This window comes from Saxophila tyrrhenica (assembly GCF_035928015.1).
Source record: "Saxophila tyrrhenica strain CCFEE 5935 chromosome Unknown scaffold_22, whole genome shotgun sequence".
Taxonomy (NCBI): Eukaryota; Fungi; Ascomycota; class Dothideomycetes; order Mycosphaerellales; family Extremaceae; genus Saxophila; species Saxophila tyrrhenica.
In genome coordinates, this window is record NW_027041754.1 from 118,608 (window position 1) to 130,442 (window position 11,835).

Here is an 11,835-nt window from a genome sequence, read left to right on the forward strand (position 1 = left end):
AGCCATGCTGCAGGAACCGCGGTCAATGGCGGAGGATGAGGGGCGTATCGTGGCACCTCATCCTGCGGAATGCATGCTGAGGTCGCAGGTATACGCACATGTCTGCGGTAACCGCCTTAGAAGAAGCTCGCGACAAAGAGCTTGGCGAGGAGGCGGGGTTTTCGATGTCCGCAGTCTCTCGAGGGCCAGAGGCGACAGAGCATCGCGAAACTCAGCAATGATTCAGTTCTGCATTTGAAGATCGTTGGAGTCTTTCAATGATGGCAAACACCTCCCTTATCGTAAGACACAGGTGGCAAACATGATCTATGAAATACACGGCGGTATGTCGAAATCAGATGCTTTCGAGATGCGATGAAGCTCAAAACTCGCAGACGTAGGCACCGTCGTAGGTCTGCTGAAACTCATGCTGCTGAGAGACTGAAGTCGAGGCCTCCGAAGATCTAAGACGAAGAGGCCGGTGACAGCTTGATTGCCGCTCCAGAGGCTCTCGGCCGCTCGAGGACCGCCCTTGACAAGACAACGAGAGCCCTCCACGAGGCAGCAGAACGGTGCAGCAATCTTGAGGCGCATTCGCAACTGTATGACGAGCCGACCTCATTTGACCAGTATCTCTGGAGCTTTCCAGGAGTCGAAAGTCGTTCTTAAGAGGTGTTGAGTGCCTTGTGCCATGGAGATGATCGAAGACCAGCACGCAACCGCGCCGCCTCTCGCTGAAGATGAAGAACGCTCAGCCTTCGTCAAACTCGACCCAGCAGGCTTCTTCATTCGGCATCCGCCTCCACCGCATGAGCTTGACTCGTTCATCACAGACGATGACTCTCTGTTCCAAACGATCCACATGGGTGCCGCCGTCGTTGATGAATCGAAGTGGCGCCTGGTGGTCTCCGGTCTCGTATCCAATCCATTCTCCCTCACACTTGGTCAACTCCGAAATTTCCCCTCCGAGACTATCACAGCATTCATGGAATGCTACGGCTCACCACTCGTCCCTCCGACCAAAGCCCTCCGACGTATCGGCAATGTGACATGGACAGGCGTGCCGCTTAGCACGCTCCTCTCCCAGGCCCAGCCTCATGAATCTGGATCTTACGTCTGGACCACCGGCCTCGACCGCGGAGCCTTCGCCAACGTCTCCGCAGATCGCTATCAGAAAGACTTGCCCATTTCTAAAGCAATGAATCCAGAACTGCTGGTCGCGTACGCAATGAACGGTGAACCGCTGTCAAAGAACAGGGGTGGGCCGGTGAGGCTGGTTGTGCCCGGCTGGTTTGGCACGAATTCCACGAAATGGCTCTGCAAGATCGAAGTGCAGGATCGAAGAGCGCCGGGACCGTTCACAATGACGTTCTATAATGAAAAGTATCCGCCTGACGATCCGCTCAACCCGTCGAAGCCAGTGTTTGGCGTACAGCCGAATTCGATGATCGTGAGACCACAACCAGATGCGAAGGTGGCAGGCCCGGAAGTAGCGGTCGAAGGCTGTGCGTGGAGTGAAGACGAGGTAGAGGCGGTAGGCGTCAGTGCTGATGAGGGCCAGTCGTGGGTGGTCGCAGAATTAAAGGATCGGGAGGGATTCAGTTGGCAAAGGTTTCGCGCGGAGCTGAAGCTGAACAAGGGCCGACATACCTTGCTGGCGAGATCGAAAGGTCGAGATGGAAGAATGCAGCCACTGGGCGAGGCGCGGAATCATGTCCATAGGGTCGAGATCGAAGTGGTGTAGACCGTTCTTAATAGGCCGGAGTAATGCTAACGTCATTTGAGTTGTAACAATATTGCGGCCGATGGCCTGCCGAGCGGAGACTGTCTTCAGAATGCAAAATCCCACAAGATCAAGAACGTGCAAAATCCAGCTGTGCCCCAAAACACAGCCTGTGCCGTACTTCGCCTCTCACTGGCACGCTTCAGCTCCTTGTTGCCTTTGCCCAAATTTTCAGTCGTGAGATAAGAATCCTGGACGAGCTGATCGATGTGCTCGCTCTGTTGCTGCAAATTCGCATGGAGCGTCGAATGTAGCTCGCTGATCTCCAAGATACTTCGCTCAGCGGTTCGAACTTGGTCGAGCTGGTCTTCATAGTGTTTGAGCAGATCTGCGTTCTCGGTCTCGAAAGCCTGTATCTGCTCTTCCGACAATGTGGAATCGTCCTGGCCCGGCGTGCCGTTCGTGAGATCTGCCGACAGCGGCCGTGATTTCTTCGTCCCCCGCGCCGACGAAGGCATGTTCATAGCATCCATGTTATCGTCTTGAGCGTACGGTATTCCACCCGACACCCTAGACTTGTAGAGCACACTCTTCGACTTCTCCACCTCCCTCCCCAATCGCACTTCCATCATCTCGCTTTGCACCCTGCCAGCCTCCTCCAGCTTTCGTTGCAGATACAATATAATGCTCTCCCGCACAGCAGCGATCGTCTTCCGCTCCGCCTCCTCTTGCTCTTCCTCCGGCGACTTGGCCGTCACTGCGCCGCCTGCTGCCCATCGTCCTAGCGCACCTAATCCTCCTCGCGCCCGCTTTGAGAGTGCCACCGAGTCCGCCGTCTGATTGCGCACATCCTCCGCCTGCTTCAGACCAGTAATGCCACCATTCAGCTGCCGCAGTAGCTGCTTAGACTGGGCATCGATCGCTTCTCTTTCGCTGTCCGTCAACGGGCGGCGCGACTGGTCATGAGATTCATGAGCCTGGTTCCTCCTTCTTGTTGGCGGTGCAGTCGAGAGGTAGGCAGGTCGTATGGAACGTAGTTCGCGCGTCAGGTCCGCGATTCGAGCGTTTATGCTGTGTGCTTCTTGCAGGAAGGTGTTGATCTTGTTCAGGTCATATTGGGTGGGTAAGATGGGTTTGGCGCCCTTGTCCTTCAGGCATGTGCTGAAAGTGGGTGTTATGTCGGCCATTGTGCCGTCTCCTTTTATTGAGTATGCATCGTCCGGTATTGCTTCTCGACAATCTTGTCTTGAGGAAGTTGAAAGCGCCCGTGAAATATTAGCCAATCACAGCGCGCAGGTCCGGAGATATATGTGGCTTCATGAGAAGGTCTTGTTGACTTCTTCCATTAACGCCTCGCCAACGATGATGTGATTTAGAGGCACTCTCTGTATCCAAAGATGGGTGAAGACTACTACGTGGCTGTATTGGCGATTGTAGGATAAACGGCACCGGCGAGAAGAAACGACAACAGCAAGACACAAGTACCCAATCCCTTTCATTTTGTACTACAACACACCATCTGCCCACGTCCCCAATGCCTTCGCCGGTCCAGGTCCCGGCATCTCACTGTTCTCCTCGTCTCTTCTCGCACTGTCCCTATTACTAAATACCTCGTAAAACTCCTTCAGCTTCGGAAACTTTCCACAACGTCCCTTCCGTACACATCCTTCATCTTTTCTCCAGAGCCGACTGTCATATCAACTCCATAGCAGCCTTTGTGATCTCAAGTAACTGGTACAACACAATATCTGCCATTGTCACAGGGTCGAAATTCCCGGCTCGGAGAAGCAGACATCGCGATCGGACTCTTGCCACCATTTCTCTATGGCCAGGAGTGGACGACGCACCCAACGGAGCATTTCTCTAGCCCCCTGAGGGTAGGACATGGTTCCTGCCTTCGTGCCGAAGGTGCGGACGGGGTTCCTGTACATTAAGTCAATGGTGTAGCAAGGATTGGGAAAGCGAAGGCCCATACCAAATGACAGTAAGCTCTTCAGCCAAGATTAGTACCTCATTGACCCTCACTTGCTCCATCAGGTCTCTCCCAAACAGACTTCCCATTGGCGAGTCAAAGCCATAAAGCTTCTGCTCGCAAAGCTCCTCCAGAGAGTTGATAATGGCCATGGACTGTCTCACGTGGAACCATTGGCTGGGCTTTCCGTCTTCGTCATTTGCGTCAGACCGAACGGCGAGGATGGGCAGACTGCCACGCGGTCTAGATGGGAAGGACCTATCAACCACCTCGTCGCCGTCCTGCGGATCGGAGACGCGAACAGTCTTGACGAGGGTAGAGGAGATCTGCTTCTCGTGGAGGTAGATGGTGATGCGGCGAGGGAACGGCATCCAGGGGTAGCAATAGAGGAGAGATGGAAGAGCTGGGGTGAATGGGGGTGCCATTTCGCTGACTTCTCGAGACCTGTTGCTGCTGATTCGAAGCAATGTATGCAGGATACAGTTTTGAGTGCCTCAACTATCGGATGTAGGAATCATAGCAATACCGTTCATTCGGAGCGTGCGTCTTCCTGTACACGTATAGCTTCAACACCTCTCAGGCTTCTACAATGATGTGCCATTTCACATCTTTCGGAGGGCTCCGATCAGGCCAATCACCCTGATCTACAGTACTGGTTCAATCGCCTTGCATGCAAGGAGCCATAAGGCAGAGAGATAAAGGCTCCGGTGGCTGGCTGCCAAGGCGAGAAGATAAGTTGCCGTGGACCATCTACACCGACAAAGACCTTCATCATCCATCTCACACACGCTCCGAAGGAAAGACGACTTCTCATCACACCCTTCGATGTCGTTGGAGTTGCACGACAGCAGGAAGCTCACCTGACCCCCCTGGACGATGGACGAGCGGCTGAGACTGACGTCCTTCGAAGGCGACGGCGATCGGTCATCTGCACCGCTGGTCCGCCAAGCCATCTGCACTCCGAAGAAACCGGTGGCCCGAGGAGGCACCATCATCATGGCCCTCTCGAAAAGGGAAACGCTTCCTCGCCAATGAAGAGGAGAACGATGGTCAGCTTCTACCTTTTTTCCACCTGAACCACTCTATCGGGATCCGCGACTCTAGCAACATTGCACGTGAAAACACATGATTGGCCTCGATCCGGATTGAAGCAACAAAAAGAAAACAAAACATCTACTCTGGAAACAAGAAAAACATCACGGGAAATCGAAACGAAAATGCCGGACTCCTACTATATGGAAGACTCTGAAAAACAGTACGCCGAACTCCCCACCGCCTTCGCCCGCGCCGTCCGCCTCGACTCCATCGACCAGAAACCGCACCGCAACCTCCGCCTGGCCAACATCGACGACATCCCCCGCTTGTGCGCCATCTCCTTCTCCGCGACCAAGAAGTTCGCCACCATCCCGACCTTAGCAGACCTGGCAGATGACTATGACGAGCCGCTCATCTTCCAGCAACGGCTGGCACTAGGCAACATCTACATCGTCTCGGAAGACGAGCTGGCGATTGGTTTCATCGCCGCGTACCCAATGGACAACACGATTTACATCGCCGAGATTGCCGTTCATGGGGAGCACCAGGGCAAAGGCATCGGGCGGATTTTATTGAAGGCAGTATTCCGATGGACGACCGAGCGGGCGAAGTTCGAGGGCAAGCCGCGGGCGCGAGTGTCGTTGACGACGTATCCGGACATCCCGTGGAATGGGCCGTGGTATCAGAAGTTTGGCTTCGTGGAGCTGGACGCGAGTGAGGTTGGGCCGTGGCATGTGGAGAAGATGACCAAAGATGCGGATGAGAGGAGGTTGGTGCGGCCGGGGTATCGAAGGTGTTGTATGCTGTGGGAGGCGGATCCTGAGCCGAATTGATGGGGCGTTACGACTTGACCGCCGGGAGAGGATCTGGGTGTAATTTGGTCTAATTGTGATCGAGAGGGGGTTTGATGTGTCAAGGAATTTGGTGGCATGGGAGGAAAATGGGAGGAAAATGGGTGAAAGAGGTGTTGTGGAAAGGAGTGATGGATTTAGTCGTATCTGCTATTATACCCATATATGCTGGTCGAGATAAGGAACATTGTGACATGCTGTGCTCAACTTTCCTCCATCTTATCGTATCATAACTTTTTGAATGCAAGCAGATGAGCGTTATACGCTCGTGTTCATTCGCGTTCGTGATTGCATTCCCTACCACTGAGTGGTGTAAGCAGCCGGAGCGCCTTTAGTGGTCTTGCCGTAACCAGCAGGACCAGACTCCTTGGGCACCTCCTCGCTCTTGCTTGGCTTGCCGTAGCCACCGGGAGCCGACTCGGTCTCAGAGGCCTTCGCAGGTGTCGTCTGAGCAGGAGCAGACTCACTCTTGCTGGGCTTGCCGTAGCCACCAGGAGCGGATTCAGAAGACTTCACTGGAGCTTCAAAGCTCTTGCTAGGCTTACCCTCCTCACCCTTGCTGGAAGTCTGGTAGCCCCATGGCGCGGTCTCGCTCGCAGAAGACGTTACTGGGGCTTCGGTGGTCTTGGTAGACTTGCCGTGCTCGCCCTTCCCGTGCTCACCCTTGCCGTGCTCACCCTTGCCGTGCTCACCCTTGCCGTGCTCGCCCTTGCCGTGCTCGCCCTTGCTTGGAGTCGGGTAAGCAGGCGCAGATTGGCTCTGAGAAGATTTGACAGGAGCCTCGGAGCTCATGCTAGGCTTGCCAGACTCCTGGCTTGGAGTTGGGTAGCCCCAAGGTGCGGACTCGCTCTCAGAAGTCTTCGCAGGTGTGGTTTGAGCTGGAGTAGACTCGCTCTTGCTGTGCTTGCCCCAGCCGTAAGACTGCTGTCCAGACGACTCAGACTGCGCGGGCTTGCTCTCAGATGGAGTCGCGTATGCGTTTGGAGCAGAAGACTCGGACGACTTCACGGGAGCTTCGGAGCTCTTGCTATGCTTGCCCCAGCCGTAAGATTGCTGTCCAGACGACTCAGACTGCGCGGGCTTGCTCTCGGATGGGGTGGGATAGCCGCCAGGAGCAGAACTCTTGGACGACTTCACGGGAGCCTCAGAGCTCTTGCTGGGCTTGCCCCAACCGTAAGATGGCTTGCCAGACTCTTGGCTTGGGGTCGGGTAGGCGCCTGGGGTTGAAGACTCCTTGGAAGCCTCAGAGCTCTTGCTATGCTTGCCCCAGCCGTAAGATTGCTGTCCGGATGTCTCAGGCTGCGCGGACTTGCTCTCCGATGGCGTTGGGTAGGCACCTGGAGTCTCGGCGGGCTTGCTCTCGCTCTTTGAGGGCTTGCCGTAACCACCCGGCGTGCTCTCGTACTCAGATGACTTTGCCGGAGTCTCGCTAGCCTTGCCGTAGCCACCAGGAGCACTCTCGGACTCAGTTGGCTTAGCAGAAGTCTCGGCAGGCTTGCCGCCGTGCTGGTTCTTCCAGCCGTGCTCGTTCTTGCTGCCGTGCTCGTTCTGGCCGTGGTGCTCGTTCTTGCCGCCGTGCTGGCCCTTGTGGCCATATTGGCCGGACTGCATGTCAACACCCTTGCCCTCCTCTGGGACGGCCATGCTGCAAGAGCTGGCGGGCTGGTAGACAGTCTCAGCCTGGGCTTCCTTGGTGATGTAGACAGTGGTGGGCGAGACAGTCTCAGCCTGGGCTTCCTTGGTGATGTAGACAGTGGTGGGCGAGGCAGCCTGAGCTTCCTTGGTGATGTAGACAGTGGTGGGCGAGGCATCCTGAGCTTCCTTGGTGATGTAGGCAGTGGTGGTCGAGACAGCCTGAGGGCAAGCATCGCAGTTGGCTGAGGCACTCTCCGCCGGGGTTGCGGCAGGAGTGCTGTATCCAGGGGTGTTCTTGCTAGAAGACTTCACGGGGGTCGGCTGCGAAGATCCATAGGCCGGAACCGACTGTGAGGAGCCATAGCCTGGGGCCGACTGAGAAGAGCCGTAGACCGGGACCGAAGCAGACGATGGAGCTGGCTGCGAAGCAGCGCCAGTGGATCCGTAGGCAGGCGCAGACGAACCGCCATTAGCAGAGCCAGAGCACTGGCCGCCCGTGCTCAAGGTGACCTCCACGCACTTGTCCTGTCCGTCAACAGGCTGGGTGTAGAGGTTCCACTCACCCTTGTCAGCGGGGCAAGCGTAGAAGGTACTGTCGCCGTTGCTCTCCAACTCGCCGTTGCCGTTGACGCTGAAGCCGCTGTCCGGCGACGCGCCAGCATCACACTGGAACTGGGTGGTTGGGGGCGTGAGGATGCAGCCACGGCCCTGGCCATCAGTGATGGCGCCGTTGTTGAGGCAGTACGAGCCAGCCTGGTAGCCACCACCGATGCGGTTCTGGCCGTCGCTGAGCTGGCCGACGGAGCCGGAGGCGTCACCACCAGATGCTGTCAAAGAGAAGCAGCACTGGTTGCGCGGGAGGATGGCAGCGCGGGCGCCGAGGGCGAAGCTGCCCGCGGCGAGGACGCGATGCATCTTGGTAATAGGAAAGGTGAAAAGGTAGTAACACAAACGATAGAATGACCCCCGACAGTCAAGTGGGAGTTTGAGAGAAAGATGGCGGATGGAGAGGAAGAAGATGGACTGAGAGCATGGCTTACCTGTTTATATCCAGGACGCGCCGCGGGCACTTGTCCGTGAGTGGGACAAGCAGAGCTCGACGAGGTGCATGTTGCGCATACGGAGATCCCAGAATGTGACGCGCTGAGAGAATGTTGAAGTTCCACGAGAGCTCGACCATCCAGTGTTGTTGCAGCATTCGACCCACGTATCAAACATCGGTTGAGGCTCTGGTGTGCCTGGCGATCGATGAGTGAGGCACGGCAGCACGCTCACTCCACATTACTGAAAGCAGTATCGAGAGAAGCGGGTACCTGCGCGTCTCTGGGGTATAGACAAGGAGAGCTTATGCGCATCGAGGGGAGCCAGCACATGATTGCTTCGGAGTTGAGCCCCGCGCAGTTGACGGCTCAGAGGTGTTCTTGGAACGTGCGCGGCCATGCAGTTGCTTCGTGGTGCCCCACGTTATGGCGCAGCAGTGTCGTCGTGCGGTCGAAATAAGCTCATACCCGTGCACTGGACCCGGTAGCGGATCGGGATCCAACGGCTGCTATTGTTGAGGATGGTCGAAGCAGAGAGACTGATCACTGTCCTTCAGGTCTTTCGTTGTTTGAGTCCGGTAGCTTCTGGCATTCACAAAATGCCAATAAGCCCAGTTCACTGCATGGTGCTGCAGCGGCGTGGTAAAGTCCAGCATAATCCACGCAGCCATACTCAACCTAACTCCAGACTTCGAAACACACTCGTCAGCTTCCCCCAGGCGTGCCAGGATGGCCGAAAGCTTCTGAGTCTTCCAATATTGAGATCCCCGGACGTGGAGCCAAGTATGAAGTCATCCGGGCCGTGGACGAGAAAGTGTTACTCAGAGTTTTCGATCCAGGAGAACAACGCTCAGGGATGCTCGCTGTGGCCTCAAAACTCTCGTCGTGTCTTCGAGCCGTCCTGCTTCAGCACCTCTGTCGACCTTGCCTTGGAGCATCGCATTTGCTAGCTGTGAGTCTTCACAGGAGGTGATGGTCGAGAGGCGGAAGAGGTTGAGGCCGAGGTGAAGTTCGGAGCAAAGGACGATTTCCTCCACGCTAGCAAGAAAATCCTGGCACGGATCACGTGGGAACCACTCGGCGACAACTTTTAACTTCTCAGCAACAAATTAACTCCTCAGATCCAACGCGGATGTGCTAGGGTCACCATGGGTCGAAATGCCAGCCGGAAAAGGGCAGTCTCATAGCAGGAGGCCAGCCTCATGGCACCTACACGACGTCTCTCCATCCACACCGTACAGCAGAAGCAAAGGAACAGAAAGATCTCAAAGCAGAAGCAAAGCATCAGATATCTCAAAAGCAGATGCGAAGTAGGTACTTTCACATAGTCATTTCATCCACAGCCGCATACATATCTATTTACAATCTCTCCCTCTCCCCCCTCGCCCTTCTCCCTCCCTTCAAATCACCCATCACCAAAGCTCAGGCGATATCAGAATAGAAAACAACAGCCATATCATCTCAGAGATCTCTTCTCCGCGGCGGCGGCAACGCAACGCTTCTGATGTTGCGCGCGCCCGGGCTGCTCGATCTCCTCCAAACCAACCACCAACCATCTCTTCAAACAAAAACACGGGGTATGAGGACTTTCTTAACACGCTCACGAAACAACACTTCCTCACTGCCATCCAAGGCTATTCTGCGCCAAGATCGGCGCACTAATGCCTTGCTCGCGCACACTCCTCCCATTGCTGCCACCACTACCCGCGCTCGTCCTGCTGCCTCGTCCCGTGCTCCCGCTTCCAGCGCCGCTCTGTCGTCCGTTCGCACCACTCATGAACAGCCCGCCCATGGCGCCAGGAGAAGTCTGGCTCATCTCACCCATAGTCGGCACGGAGGAAGCGCGCTGGTGGCCGGCTTTCTTCTTGCGGTAGCGGCGGGCGACGTAGACCATAGCGGCGGCGTAGGCGGCAGCGCCGCACACGGCGCCGACGCCGATGCCGACGCTGGTGCCGCGAACTTTGTTCGAGGAGCCGGAGTCGCCGCCGATGGGAGCGCCGTCGCCGGTCGAGGAAGTGGCGGTCGCGGCTGGGTTGTACCAGGCGGAGGAGGGCGTGTTGCCGACTGAAGAGCCGGGGAGCATGGGGATGGAGGGGTTGATCATGTTCATCAGCGTCTTGACTGGACGATCAGGGTTGCGGTAGACTTCCGCCACAGGGACGTGGAGGCTGTTCTGCAGATCGTTGACCATGGTGGAGGGGATGTAGGCCAGGGCAAGGGTGGTGATGAAGTTCAGCTGGTCAGAGGTGTCGTAAGGCATAAGCGCGTGCATCAAGATCTGGTCTTTAGAGATGCCCATGCCATACGCCAGACCCTGTGGAAGGTACTCAAAGATTTGGCTGGCGGCTTCTGGCTGGCTGACGACGAATTGGTAGTTCAAGCCGTAGTCGAAGCCGAGCTGGATGAGCGTAGCGTTCGAGGGCGCTTTTGGCATGCCTCCTGGTGGCTGCACTAGCTGAGGGATGTAGGTCGGCAGACCGTGGACCTCAGAGTTCGAGTCAGAAGGCGCGGTCGAGATGCCGTAGCCATCCTTCGTCCTGGTTGGAGCAAACACCCATGAAGTTGGGAGGCTCATCTCAGTGCGAGTGTCTGTTCCAGTGGGCTTGATGGTTTCTGGGGCAGTAGTGTGCTGCATCGTGTCCACAGATGTCTGCGACTGGACGGCAGTGCTCGAAGCATCCGGCGGGGTCGCTGCAGGCTGAGAGACAGTTGGCGATGGAGAGCCTGATTGCGAGACGGTAGGCGATGGAGAGCCTGATGCGGGACCCGATGCGGGAGGTGACGCAGTGACAGAAGCTGACGCTGAAGGCGCAGGGTGCACAATAGGTCCACTCGGTTGGCCACTGGAAGCTGCCGCAGACGTGGGCTTGACGTACGAAGATGGTACAACCCCCGTGCTGCCAATGTTGATGGTCGTTCCGGTGTTCAAGCCAACCGACGTCGAGATGGTGGAACCGCTGTCAGGCACAGACGAGTCGCTGTCCGCAGGAGTGGAGGTTGGCGTCGAGACTACCGTGGTGTCATCGGGAGTTGTCGTAGTTGTTGGCTGATCGTACGGGCTAGATGGTGGTGAGGCCTCAGAGCTGTGTGGCGTCGGGGTCACAGGCGCGTCTCCACCAGATCCGGTTGGAGATGGGACCGTCACAATGGTCGACTCAGATCCATCGCCTCCGGTAATGACAACTGAAGTAGCTGCTGGGTTAGACGGAACAGGAACAGTCACGGTAGCGTCGCCAGCAGTGAGAGTCAGAGAAGTTGGTGTCGTCAGCGGCAATCCAGGAGAGGGATTCGTGCCTGTCGGTGAGACGACATCAGAAGTCAGCGGCAGAGTAGACGGCTCGCTCGTGACCTCGGAAACCACGGTTTCGCCATCAGACAATGCGCTGGTAACACCAGAAATGATGGTGCCCACGACAGGAATCTCGCTTGTCACCTCGGGCACGACACTGGGAATGATGCTTTTGACACCAGTGCCCCCAGTAATTTGCGAGATCACACTGCCCACGGGAGGCAGAAGTCCATCGGTAGTCGTAGATCCAGTACCTGCCGCTGCCGAATCGGTTGGGTATACGCCGCTTGGAATAGTCAACTGCCCGGTGC

General features: G+C 56.5%; 6 protein-coding genes across 6 annotated transcripts in view; 2 read left to right on the forward strand and 4 right to left on the reverse strand.

The window, feature by feature from the left end:
- Positions 1–670: 670 nt before the first annotated feature.
- On the forward strand, positions 671–1,723 carry LTR77_010306 (uncharacterized protein; the record flags this gene model as incomplete). Its single annotated transcript, XM_064807528.1, has 1 exon — positions 671–1,723. The coding sequence occupies one exon, from the start codon at positions 671–673 to the stop codon at positions 1,721–1,723; it is 1,053 nt and encodes a 350-aa protein (XP_064654275.1).
- An 86-nt stretch (positions 1,724–1,809) lies between these two features.
- Positions 1,810–2,889, reverse strand: LTR77_010307 (uncharacterized protein; the record flags this gene model as incomplete). Its single annotated transcript, XM_064807529.1, has 1 exon — positions 1,810–2,889. The coding sequence occupies one exon, from the start codon at positions 2,887–2,889 to the stop codon at positions 1,810–1,812; it is 1,080 nt and encodes a 359-aa protein (XP_064654276.1).
- Positions 2,890–3,459: 570 nt separating this feature from the next.
- On the reverse strand, positions 3,460–4,099 carry LTR77_010308 (uncharacterized protein; the record flags this gene model as incomplete). Its single annotated transcript, XM_064807530.1, has 2 exons — positions 3,460–3,625; positions 3,678–4,099. 2 exons carry the CDS (start codon positions 4,097–4,099, stop codon positions 3,460–3,462), a joined length of 588 nt encoding a protein of 195 aa, XP_064654277.1.
- Positions 4,100–4,891: 792 nt separating this feature from the next.
- LTR77_010309 (uncharacterized protein) lies at positions 4,892–5,542 on the forward strand (the record flags this gene model as incomplete). The annotated part of the gene is made up of 1 exon (XM_064807531.1): positions 4,892–5,542. The coding sequence occupies one exon, from the start codon at positions 4,892–4,894 to the stop codon at positions 5,540–5,542; it is 651 nt and encodes a 216-aa protein (XP_064654278.1).
- A 315-nt stretch (positions 5,543–5,857) lies between these two features.
- Positions 5,858–8,110, reverse strand: LTR77_010310 (uncharacterized protein; the record flags this gene model as incomplete). Its single annotated transcript, XM_064807532.1, has 1 exon — positions 5,858–8,110. One exon carries the CDS (start codon positions 8,108–8,110, stop codon positions 5,858–5,860), a length of 2,253 nt encoding a protein of 750 aa, XP_064654279.1.
- Positions 8,111–9,853: 1,743 nt separating this feature from the next.
- The window catches only part of LTR77_010311 (uncharacterized protein), a gene marked incomplete at both ends in the record, with an annotated part of 5,158 nt that continues 3,176 nt past the window's right edge, over positions 9,854–11,835 (reverse strand). The window contains one exon of the mRNA XM_064807533.1: positions 9,854–11,784. Within this exon, the coding sequence (XP_064654280.1) occupies positions 9,854–11,784 (1,931 nt within the window). The remainder of the gene's footprint in view (positions 11,785–11,835) is intronic.